The sequence below is a fragment of the Mus musculus genome, chromosome 19 (genome assembly GCF_000001635.26).
Source record: "Mus musculus strain C57BL/6J chromosome 19, GRCm38.p6 C57BL/6J".
Taxonomy (NCBI): Eukaryota; Metazoa; Chordata; class Mammalia; order Rodentia; family Muridae; genus Mus; species Mus musculus.
Genome location: NC_000085.6, coordinates 17,103,772 through 17,117,146, shown reverse-complemented (window position 1 = coordinate 17,117,146; position 13,375 = coordinate 17,103,772). Strand labels below are relative to the sequence as shown.

Below are 13,375 nucleotides of genomic sequence, written 5' to 3'. Positions count from 1 at the left end.
GTTGTGACTTGGGATTGGTGAGGGAAAAGGACAGAAGCCCCGAGGGCCAGCAAAAAGAATGGAAATGGCAACCTCGGGGAAATAGGAGATCGGGGGGGGGGACCTTCCTGGATGTACCAGACATCTGAGAAGTGAGAAACTCTCAGTACTCAAAGGGAGGGACCTTAGATGAAATGCTGGACAGTAGGGAGAGGGAACTTATAGAGCCCACCTCCAGCAGGAAGACAGGACACCAAGTGAGACTCTTCCTTATGTATGTTGCCTTAGTCATGATGCTTTATCAGAGCAACAGAAAAGTAATATACAGCTTCTACCTATTCAGTGCTGGGTCTATAAGAAGAGCCACTAGGCCAGGATAATGGGATGCATATGCTTGACCCAGGGCTGCACACAGGCTGGGCAAGCAGTCTATTGACTGAGCTCTATTTGTAGCCCAATCCTTTTCTTAATATAAAAAATTCAAACCATGTCCATCTGTCTACTAAGGAGGCCACAAACAACTGAGACCCAGCTACCATTGCAGTCGGCTTCGTCTACCACCAGCAAACTTTCTCTAGCCCCGGAAACCTGCTCAGTTAACTTAAAATTCAGATTAGTCGGCTGCTCCATTTCACCAGTTCTGGAAGTTACAAGTACAGATGTTTAAAAGCCCCCAAAGCCTTTCCTAGGTGTAACATAGGACCTTCTTCCAACAGGTATGAATTTCAAGTTTACAGAACCCCCGGATGCCGGCAAAGCATTGGAATATTGGAGGAAGCTAGACCTGGTTGAGCCCTGATAAGAGTGGCAAGTAAAGGAAAAGGGGTAAGAGGGAAAGGGGGTCACTGGTTGAGCTTCTCCAGTCACCTAGACCTCTTCCTGCCCCTGGAACCCACAAAGGTACCTAGGAGGCAGAAGGACACTGAACCAGACAGCCAGTGCCAGGCTGGGCCAGGCCTGGGCTGCAGTGCTTGGACATTTAGGGGACATCACAAGTGCTTTGGCATACTGAGTTTTAAGAAAGGCCCTACAGGATTAACAGGGTTAAAATGATGGTAGAAATAGTGCCACACAGGCCATGGGAGTGGCCTTGGTGGATGATAATAACTGAGTGCTTACCCACACCTGCATAGAGCAATGTTTCACAGCCACGATCTCTTATCCTCACAGTGGTCCTATGAGACTAGGGAAGGATTAAGACAGGGCCAACAGCACTCCGCTAGCATGATGGGGTTGGGCTTTGAGCTCAGCAGTCAAACTGCAGTGGTGTACTCTCCACAGTATTATCACACGACAAAGCGGGACCTGTTGGTGCAGAGCCTTCCTCCTCTGTGATGCAAGGTGTTTAGAGAAACTACTGCCTTTGGATGCTGCCATGGGAGTGAAGAGAGAAGGGTAAGCAAGGGCAACAGAGCTCTTGACCACTCCATCTGCTTCAGTAAGCCAACTTTCAAATTGGTTTGAAAAAGGGATCTGCCCCAAAAGTGACTTGAAAAAACTATGACAATGGAAGCTCGGACAACTTGCATGGTGTCTCTAGGAAGTTAAGGAGCAGAGAGGATAAGATCTACCCTTTGTTACGCTTTGGCTGTTAAACATTCCCACACTGACTCATGAATTGAATCCCTGGTCTCCACCTACTGGTGCTGTCATGGGGAAGCTATGAAACTTTTTAGACATGGGGTCCAGCTGGTGGACCTAGGCCTGTAGGGTGATCTTGGAGGTTACAGGGAAGTCCTGCTCTTTATCTAGCACTATGAGTCCCGATCCACTACAATAATAAGCCATGCCACAAGTTCCCACTTGCCACAGAAAGTCGACATGCTGTCTCTGTCATGAGGGATAGATAGTATCTCTGAAATGTGAACAGATAGTAGCTTCTATCAGGTGTTCTGTCACTGTGATAAGAAAAGTTAACTAGTGCACCTTTGAATCTGAATGCATACTGTGTTAGCATTAGAAAAGCCCCAGCTGGTGATTAGATGCACACAGGTATGTGGGGCAGAGGAGGGGGATAAAAAAATCCAGCTCAGGAAGAGCATCATGTTCTTATCTGAAAGATAAGATGATGCTTATATTGAGGAAGCAGAGACAGAACTAGAGAATACAGTCATATGAACACAAAGGAGCCAAATGGAGTTATTAGAGGACGGGGGGGGGGGGGGTGCAGGAAAGAAAGGGATGGGAATGGAGACTTTGCCTCCTGTCACCCATGATAACAAAGGACTCTGACTTACTAGTGAGGTTCACAGTAACCATTCATTATATCCACGTCTATTTCTACCTCAATGCTAGTAAGTACATTAACTAACTTGGTCCATATATTAACATATTGTGATTAACTTTCTCCTTCTCCTCCTCCTCTTCCTCCTCCTTCCTCCTCCTCCTCCTTCCTCCTCTTCCTCTTCCTTCTCTTCCCTCTCCTCCTTCCTCCTCCTCCTCCTCCTCCTCCTCTTCCTCTTCCTCTTCCTCTTCCTCTTCCTCTTCTTCTTCTTCTTCTTCCTCTTCTTCTCCTCCTCCTCCTCTTCCTCCTCCTTCTTCTTTCTCTTCCTCTTCCTTTCCTCCTTCTCCTCTTCTTCCTTCATCCTCTCCTTCCTCTTCTCCTCACTCTCCCCCTTCTTCTTTTTTTTTCTAGGTAGTTTATTAAAAGATTTAACTATCACCATACAAAATCCAACCGATTACCTATTGAGAATCTGAGCACCTGTAGACTGTGTTAGCTAGGGCATCAGATTACTTGTCCATAAACACCAGGCACCACATGGGTATTGAGTCAGTGACTAAGTTATCACAGGGAAACACTCTCAAAAGAAAGCAGTATGGAAAAGGAGGAGTTGCCTTTATTTGGGTGAGAAAACGCTGGTAGTTTTCTTCGTGGTTTCAGTCTAGAAGGGAAATCTTTATGGGGGTCTGCTATGGACTTTTGCACTCAGGAGCTTGGCTCCCAATGTGGGGGTGATAGTGTTGGTGAGGCAGGACCTTTCAGAGGCAGGGCTAGTAGAAGGTTGTTAGATCACAAGGCCACCACCTTCAGGAGGATTAATGAAGACTTCAAGGGACTGTCTTAATTATCATGAGAATGGGTGGTTACAAAACACATCTAGCCTGTTGCTTCCAGGCTCTCTATGTGATCCCATCCACCAGAAAGTCCTCACCACAGCAGGGCACAAGCCAGAGCCATGCTCTTGAATCTCTACAAATATGAGCTAAATAAGTAACCAAACCAAAATAAGTCTCTCTCCTTTATGAAGTACCCAGACTCTGCCAACAACACAAAATGGACTAATACAGCCTTGCTAAAAGAAAACAAGTCCAGTCTCAGGCAGGACTCTATCTCTTGGGCCTATTTCTTAGGGGGCAGCAGTCCATTCTTATCTCCTTTCCTGAAGTCCATAAACAGTGAAAGGGATGAGAGGACAACTCACCTGGCTGCACAGTTCCAGGTTCTGGGAGTACACGGCGATCTGCTGCCTCTGCTGTTCCTCCCATGTGAAGCTTGAGATCAGAATGAGGACGTCAAAGCCGAACTTGTCTGTGAAGGCTTTTAAATCACTGGTGATGTTGCCGTGAAGCAGGTAGTCCTGAAACAACAGACACAAGAGATTAGTGTCCAACTGCCTGCTTCAGACAGTTAGCCACGAATGAGCTCAGGCCTGGGATGTATCAGGACAGGTATTTATCACCAGAGGCAAGTGAAGTAAATTCTCTGAGAAATTCTGGAAAGTTCCATGTTCTGCCTTAAAATACACCTTACTGATTTATTTTCCCAGATCAAGAAAAGAAGATGTCTCTGCCATTATTATCAATTCTTTACACAAGAAACACATTCCTAAAATTTTTATTTCTTTTTATCTCATGTGCATTGCTGTTGGCCTGAATGTATGTCTGTGTGAGGGTGTTGGATCATATAGAACTAGAGTTGCAGATATTGTAAGAAATGGATGCTGTGAACTGAACCTGAATCCTCTGGAAGAGCAGCCAGTGCCCTTAACTACTGAGCCATCTTTCAAGCCCCAAGGAACACATTTTTATGGAATATTTATTAAGTATTTAAAAAGTATATTTAGCCCTCACTATTTATAATACACGTCTATTGACTCTAATCTCCACCTATCACTAGAAAAGCAAGAAGTGTCATATAGCAGGGGTCTAGTTGACTGTCTCTCTTCCTATAAGAAGTACAGTGAAGCCTACATTCTGAGCCTGGTCTTCATACATTCTATATTGTGGTATACTCCTATTATATTCCTATTTTATATATATATATATATATATATATGTGTGTGTGTGTGTGTGTGTGTGTGTGTGTGTGTGCATGTATACATATAGTCTATAGACTTTATATATCTCCTATAGGAGTATACCTATTCTATAATATTGCTTTCTTTTGGGTACCTGTAGTGGATTAAATGAGAATATTTCTCATAGGCTCAGGTACTTGCACAATTTGTCCCTAGTTGGTGGGGCCACTTGTGGAGGTTAAGAAGATGCAGCCTTGCTGGAGAGTACATGATGAGGGCAGGCCTTGACAATAGATGACCTTGCCCTACTTGTGATTTGTTCTGTCTGCTCTGAGCTTGTAGTGAAAGATGTGATCTCTCAGCTTCCTGCTCCTGCTGCCGTGGTTCCTCAGCATGATGGACTCTCGTCCCTCTGGAACTGTAAGCCAAATAAAACTTCTTTTCCTATAAGCTGCTTTGGCCATGGTATTTTATCACAGCAACAGAAAAGTAATTAATACAGTATTCTCTCTCTCTCTCTCTCTCTCTCTCTCTCTCTCTCTCTCTCTCTCTGTGTGTGTGTGTGTGTGTGTGTAGATGCCATGTGTGTATGCAGATGTCAGAAGACAACTTTAGGGAGTCAGTTTTTTCCTTCCTTGCTGGGCAGGTCTCTCTTGCTTCTGCTCTGTATACTCCAGGCTCGCTGGCCTGTGAACTTTCACCTGATCTGTCTCCACACCTCATCTTACTGTGGTGTTCTGAGATTACAGATGTGGCCACTGCATCTGGTTGCTTTGTGTGGGTTCAGGAGATTTCACTCTGGTTGCCATAGTGTGTTTCAAGCATTCTTACCTGCTGATCCACCTTGCTGACCCTACAATTTTGTTTCCTATGATTATTGTTAGATTTCTACCCAAATTTCCTGAAGATGCACTTTGATGAAGTGACTGAGGAATTCTTTTTTTTCTTTTTTTTTTTTTTTTTTGAGACAGGGTCTCGTGTATGTGGAGCTGTGGGTTGAGCCCAGGGCTTTGTGTATGTTAGCAGAGCACTCTACCAACTGGGCTGTAGCTCCAGCTCCGAGGACTTTTTATTGCAGTGTAGAAGTCCAGGAGAATTTTGTAGCAGTTTTAATATTGGGTCAACCTTGCTATTTGTGGCAGCTGTGGAAGGCAGGAGCGGCTGTGGCATTCCCAGAATGTGGCTCAGTCATCTATAGGGAATGTGTTGACTTCTCAAGCTACACCAGTTTCAGTGAGTGCCACCTTGCCCATACAATTTTCTCTCTTCCTTCAAAAAGCACAGTGAAGCTGGTATTACAAGCCCTGGCACTCATATCTGAATATTCATATAGTAGTTGCTCAAGAAATCTTTGTAAACAGACTGGAGAAAAATAAACAAAATCATTCTGTGCTATGCTTCCTGTCACAAAACTCACTCACACACTCACAAGCACACACACTTTCATACACATGCACACACATACACACACACATACTCGCATGCACACTCACACCCATACTCACATATGCACATATACACATGCATGCACTCCCATGCGTGCACACACACATAAACACACAATTCAAACAGATACACAATTACACAATACAAACCACACACACACACACACACACACACACACACCTAGCTAGCTACTGTATTAATGAGTTCTACATCTGTGGATTAAAACTATAGTTGATCAGATCACATGTGTTTAGGAGAAATATATCTGTACTGAACACATACAGGTTTTGTTCTTATTGTCCCCTAAATAGTACAACCACTATCTGTATATTTTAGGTATTTTAGGTCATCTAATCATGACTTGGTGAATACAGGAGGATATACATGAGTTAGACATAAATTCGATGCCATTTTACAGAAGACACTTCTATATCTATAGATTTGGATATTCAAAGAGGGCTCTCAGAACCAATCCCCTCAAGATTCTGAGGAATTGCAGTACACACACACACACACACACACACACACACACACACACTACCACCACCACCATGACCACTGCCATCCTCATCACCCCTATCATGTATAATCAATTAACTGGTAGTTTATCATGCCATCAGTGGAAAACATCATGATGTATACTCAAGGGATTTAAAGAATTCTATGCATTTTCATTATAACAGCAAATATAATTATGGATGTTGTGATACAATATTAAAACCATACAGATGTATTTACCATAGAAAACATGATTGCCATTCCACCAATCATAACCACTGTGCATGATTGAATAGGTATGTGTAATTATAGATTTGTCACCAGGTTGGTTCATATTTGCACATTATAGCTGCTTAAGACTTCTTATCAGCTACCACAATCACCATTAACCACACAGGTCCTGCAGTTTTGCTGAATGGAATCTCTAGCTTTATGAAGACTGTAAGAGACCCTTGGTGGGTAGGGGCTTCATGTGTTGATAAGGCTTGGCTGTCTGGTTTTGTTTTTGTTGTTTTGCTCTGTTTCTCTTCATAACCCTGGCTATCATGGAACTCACTACGTAGTCCAGGCTGGCCTTGAACTCACAGAGCTGCCTCTGCCTCCTAAGTGCTAGGACTAAGGTTGGGAGCCACCATGACTGGTTTCTCATAGCAGTTATTCTTCTTAGGCATTTTACTAGATCACTTTCCTTTTAGGGTCCAAGGAACTACATGTAAGAATCACAAAGCTCTCAGGGTGTATTACTGATGTATATCAAGTATCTATTCAGCTGACTTGGTAATGAAGTTTGTGATGTTCACATGCAAGAACCTTTGGAATCACGTGATCCTGAAGGTATATTTCCAGTGCCCATACTTCTAACACCCATGATATCCAAATGCCATCGCAGAAACTGTTAGGTTGATGATTTTAGAGTATGAATGATCCTGAAAGCAAGCAGGAAAGACAGTTATTTACAATATTATTTATCAATATCAAGACTTTGTAAGAAGTCTCACAATTTTCCTTTCCAAATATTTTTACGTATATGAAGCCCCTAACACATTCATAAACTTCTAAAAGGGAGGCCTGCCTTCCAAAGAAATGTTTACATGCACTGGTGACCACTCCCCTTGTGTCACTCAAACAAACAAAGGTTGACTTGACTCATACCTGAGCATAGTAAGACTCAAGAGCATTATTCAAAAGAGGCTGCAGTTATGGGCTTCTGCTATTCAAGAGTTTTGGCTACATCAGACACTCTTTGGATTCTTTTTTGCTACACAGACAGACACATCTTGTCCATCAGCACTGGGAAGACCAGGCCTTTTGCTAGAAATACAGTTTCACCCACACTCCAGACTCACTGAAGCTGCAGCTGCCCCTGCATCCACCTATGAGCTCTGCTTTAGCAAGGGATCGGTCAATGTATTTTCCTCCAAACCTGTCCTCGCCACTCCCAGTCTTCTCCAGGGACTGAGATGGGTAACACCTCAACACCTAATGCTTTATACTGAGCTCACCACAGAACCCCCAGGGCTGTGTATCCTAAACACGTTGCCATTTAATAGGTTACGGACAAAATCCAAGAACTTTCCTTTCACCTTTTTGCTTAAGTGATTCTTTCAGTCTAGGACTTCTGGGTAATGTTGCCTCAATCCTTCTGTGGGTGAGTCCAAACAAAATTCCATGGAATTAGATGAAGTGCTGATTGAAAGAAACTATTTTGAACTATTTGTGAACTATTTTGCCATACTTATCAAACCCCAATGCGTTTTATAGTAACCCTGACACTGATGCCTCATGTTCTGTAGTGAGCTTGTCCAAGCCGGATCCTGTTCTAGCAGTGTCAAGAGTTTCGTATTTAAAATAGTCAAACAAGGGAATGAGTGAGACTCTTCAGGACTCTGGGAAGTACAATCTGTTGGTTCTGCTTTTATGCGAGTGCTGTTTGCATAGCATATAATTTATTCTTGTCTTCTAGCTATGGGGAGCCGTGTGCTGCAGTGGCTCTGAACGGTGCTAGAGAGCAGTGCTGGCTTTGAGTAAACAGCTCTTCATCATCAGCGGAGCCCCACTGTAGACACAGGTTGCCATTTTATTTCCCCCATCTGCCTTCTACCTGATAAATTACTGTTTTTGTTACACGTATACAAATACGATTTGTTAACCTGCTCAGATGTCTGCAAAATGTTTCTCCCACTTTTAGTTAAATTATACACATGCATATGTGTTTCCCACTTAGTTGAAAAAATAAAGAGATGCTTCCTTTTGTAATTTACCATTCAACTCCAGGAACACACACACACACACACACACACACACACACACACACACACTGTCTACTTTTCTGAACCTTACTAGAATTTAGGAATTTACTGAGAACTGGGAACTGACCAGCCAAAGCAGGGAAAATGGCAATTGCTTGCCATTAGTGCCCCTGGTTCTAAAGATTCAATCATCAAACATTTAGAAGGTTGTAAAAATGTTTGCTTGAATAATCCCTAGCTTTGGAATTAGAAAAATCTAGAAAGGCAGAGAGAAAAAGAAGACTGTTATTTTCCAGCCGAAAGCTAATTTAGAGATCCGAAGAACCCTACAATAAGATGATAATAAAGGTGATGATGACACCGTTGTCGATGATAACCCCAGGGCAGAGAAGCAGAAACGATTTGGCTCCACATGCCCTCAGATTGTGAGAGTACCTATCTGGTAGGTTTAATGTATTTGTCATTGGAAATACACAGTCAAATTCAGTGGAAAATTCCATTATCCAAAAATACCCTTTTAGTTCTTACTAAATTACTTTTTAAAAAATTCAGTACTGAAGGCTAGAGACAGGGCTCACTGGTTAAGAGCACTTGTTGCTCTTGCCTAGAACCCAGGTTCAGTTCTCAGTACCCACATGGTAGTTCACAACCATTCATAATGCCAGTGCCTAGGCATCAGATACCCTCTTCTGACCTTCTTGGGTACCAAGCATGAACCTGGTGCACAAACGTAAATGTAAGCAAAACACACCCACATAACATACAATGAATAAACTAGTTCCTAAAGTTAAGTAGCAATAATTCAACAACCACCACGCAGAGAGAAAGGGATTATCAGGAAATGGCACCAAATTTTTCTTAAAAATAAAATAAAATAAAATTCAGTGTTGAAGCTAAACGCTGGCAGAGCCACGCATTGCACCAAGCAAACTTGATCTAAGTAATATCTTAAGAACGTCTGAGCAGTTAAAGGTGGCATTTCCCAGGATAGAGACAGCACTGCCCTGAATACACTCTCACCTTCTATTGTCCTTTTAGTCTCCCTTGTTTGGCATTGAGACCCATCTTTTTGCCCAAACTGCTCTTCTCTAAAGTGCCAATCACTCTGACATGTCCAATCGGACGCATCCTTGTTCTCCCCCACTGGACTTTACCTGCCGTTCCGACCAGGCTGACCCGGCTTCCCTTCAGAGCGCTTTGCTTTCCTCACTTCATGCTCTCCTTGTTCTCTCCTCACTCACTGACCAGTCTTCTTCAGTCATCTTTGCTGATCCCTCCTCCTCATGACCCTGCTAAATGCTTACTGCCCCAACACGGTGTCCCTCAATTGCACTGTCTTCTCGGTACCCACTCTCCTTGGCACTCACATTCAGAGGTGCATGGCTTTAACACTTCCAACTTTCCAGTGAGTATCTCTCACCAGTTCATCCACCTGGACTCTGCATGGGAATATCTGACCAGCCTCCCAAACACAAGATGACCTGAGCGCGTCCTGCCCTGCCCCTTCATGACAGTTACTCAAGCCAAACAGCTAGGAATTATTTGGTCATTTATTCCCCTTCCCCTTCATACCTCAAATAATCCATCAGCAAATCCTGTTAACTTTACCTTAAAACATAAATCAAGCCAAACCCTTCTTAATTTTTCTCCATCTTAGATATAGTCACCATCTTCTTTTTTTCTTTCTTTTTTCTTTTTAATTATGTGCAGGCATGCGCGCGCGCGCGCGCGCACACACACACACACACACACACACACACACACAGAGGCATTTCTGCCTGCCTGTCTGTTTGCATTTATGTGAACATGAGTATGCGTGCCAGAGGCCAGAAGCACTGGGTCCCCTGGAACTAGGATTGCAGGTGGTTAGAGTCACCCTGGATGGGTGCTGGGATTTAAACTTAGCTCCTCTAGGACAATAGATGTGTTCTTAACCATCAAATCATCTGTCTCTCCAGCCCCAGCCACCACCATCTCTTGCCTAAATATGAGTGCCAACATCCCAGCTAGTATCCCAGGCTCTTTCCTCTCTCTCTGAACAGTTCACACAACATCAAGAATGGCTTTTAAAATTATAAATCAGACCCCAAAGATGGGTCAGGACATAAAGATATTTGGCAACTTGAGTTGGAACCCTGGGTAGAAGGAAACAACAAACAAGTTGTCCTCTACAAATAAATAAATGAATGAATAATTAAAAATGTAAATCAAATAATCAAATAATAATCAAATAATAGCACTTTCCTATTTAGAACCCACTGTCCCCCGATGCTGTTATTATTATTTACCATCATTTTATTTTCCTTCATAAGATAAGAAATAATTAGTATCCTTGAGTATAAGAGTTTAAATACAACAATTAGGATTAGATGTACCAGCAGAAAAAGTTGGAAAACATAGAGGATAATTTACAACTTTAATACAAATATTTAGTAAATTTAATAAGTAAAATCTTTACTCTTTTTTTCTGTCATTGATAAATATTTCCAAATGGGTGTTCACATGTGTATTTTAGCAAAGGAGCATAAAGAAAGACTTTACATGCATCCAATGTTCATGGACAAAAATATTCATGGGCTTATTACCTTAAACACTAATACTTAAAAAGAAAATCAGTATGGCCAACAACTGAGAAATTGTCAATAAGTTATGCACCAGTTAAACAAATGAATAATACACTATTGTAAAAAATCAAAAAGCAGTTAGTAACACACAGAAAATCCTCAAAACAGGCAAGTGTGACCCAATTTCTATATGGTATAAAATTGAATAACATTTTAATATAAAATTTGATATTTCTTTGATATAAAATCTCTTGCAGGGCTGGTGAAATGACTTGGTGGGCTAAGGGTCTTCTTACCAAGTCTGATGACCTGGGACCCACATGATGTTGTCCTCTGACTTCTGACCTCCACAGACACCCCATGGCACACATCCCTGCCCCCCCCCAATAAATAAAAATTTAATTAAGAATTCTCATTTGCAATGAGTACTAAGACACACTGATACTAACTACATTGTCAAGAGCAGTCGAACATCTTTGCATGTCTCCATTTTAGAGCATGTCCTCTAAAGTTTTCTAGCCAAGTCTTTGACATCCATTAGGCATCCTGGCTCTGGCACGCACTACTTCAGTGAGTGTCGCTCCATCTCTGAGCTTGTTACCTCAGCTGTCAGCCCCTGCTGCCTAGGAGGACAGTGAGAACTAAGCATACGGAAAGCCAGCCAGGCACCCTAGACACAGCGTTAGACAAATAGGTTCCCTTCCTTTTCCTGGTCATTAAACTATCAAGAGGCTTACTCTCAGGGTTTGTGGATTCCATCCAGCCATAGAGAACGTTTTGTGAGATTCTGTATGTGGGACTCCCTGTTTGTAGAATGATTCTTCCCTTTATATCTTTCATACCACCCAAACTTTCCAAAGATGACCGCACTGAGTCAATTAAAGGATGTACATGTAAAAGCTTACAATCCAGATGATGGAGAAAATGGCAAAGCCAAATCTGAGCAAGGTTGGCTTGACAGTGACATGATATAAAATGTAAAACCTGTAGGCAAGGCAGTGTTTATCTCAGTAACAGACTCTTCACCCTTAGCTCCTGGTAGAGCAGATGAGCTTCTGTTTGCCAGTCTGCAAACAACCTTTAAAGCACAAACAGAAACATGAAGTGATTGTTCATCCCTTCACTCAAATTTCCATGGACAGAGCCCCTTCATCATCAGTGGCCTTTAGTGAACTTTTCTCCTGATGCTAATTTATTCCATGGAGGACCAGCGTTTTAGATCACACTTCTAACCCAAAGTAGTTGTCTCCCATACAAACGAACACGATGTAGATTGATTAAAGATATTATTAAATGAAATGCTGTAATATGACTGACGAGGTGTTCCCAGATCTGTTACATCGGAAATGAAGAAAAACTGAGTAAGTGGCTATCATTTGTAGGTAGAATGCTTGTAAATAAAGCATTACCGAGATTAAAGCAAGCGTGTACAGCTGTAGTTTGAATAGAAAGTCTTAGTTTGACAGCCTTTAAGTTCTGCAAGCTCAGAGGGTGGCACGGACTGCTGAGTTACTGAAATCAAGGTGTCGGCTTTGACATTTAGACTCCATGTGGATTTATTTCTAGACTGAGGGCTATTTTCGTTTTTAATCAAGATATAAGAAAAATGCTGAGGTATGGCTACAAATGTCCTAAATGAAAGCTTCATGATTTATGCCACCAGGTTTCTATTATGATGTTTAAAGTATTCAGCAATAATAAGTCTGATAATCTTGACAGGAAAATGATTTATGAGAACACAAAATGCATAAATTAAAATCTTATTTATTCTATTTTACATACATTTTTAATTGCTAAACAAAGACATTTTTCATACTTTCCCTAGATACTATTTTTTCATATGCTATTGTTTTTGGTTTTTTATTTTTAAAAGGCCACCAAGGCATCCTAGTAGCTAAAGGACTTTCCTGGGCCTATTAAAACTAGACTGGATATACCCAAACAAACTCCCAACACTGCTTCTTGTCTGCTTAATAGCCCACAGGAACAAGAAATTGGGATTTATAGAGGCAAGAGACTAAATAGAACTGCCATATGCTTCTGTTTTCTAACCAAGTGGGCATCGTAACAGGAGAGGCCCATGGCAGCAGTCTCCCCTGGTTAAGACACAACTGTCAAGAGATGTCAGCAGTAGGCAAGTGTTTGATTAAGTCAGGCATGTAGGCATCTATGAAGGGAAGACCTAATGGTCTGTCATGCAATGACTCTTTTTTTTTTTAATTTGTTTTATTTTTGTTTATTTTTTATTTTTTTCAATGACTCTTGTAAGGCCCTCACTTAAACTGAAGGATGCAAGGACACACAGAGAGATTGTGTATTCACTAAAAACTGAAAATACCTAGTCTTATGTGATGAGCCAAGAAAGACAGGAACAAGGGGTGGAAGGGAGGGAAGGAGA

At 41.9% G+C, this 13,375-nt stretch overlaps 1 protein-coding gene across 18 annotated transcripts in view; it reads right to left on the bottom strand.

Annotated features, from left to right (window-relative positions):
• Nucleotides 1-13,375, bottom strand: part of Prune2 (prune homolog 2) — a 268,296-nt gene that overhangs the window by 106,817 nt on the left and 148,104 nt on the right. For all 18 annotated transcript variants that reach the window (XR_386484.3, XR_386485.3, XM_030250976.1 and 15 more), the window contains exon 7: nucleotides 3,405-3,560. Coding sequence is in view for 16 of the 18 variants with exons in the window: in XM_030250976.1 (XP_030106836.1) it covers nucleotides 3,405-3,560 (156 nt within the window). In the remaining 2 variants the exon portion in view is untranslated. The remainder of the gene's footprint in view (nucleotides 1-3,404; nucleotides 3,561-13,375) is intronic.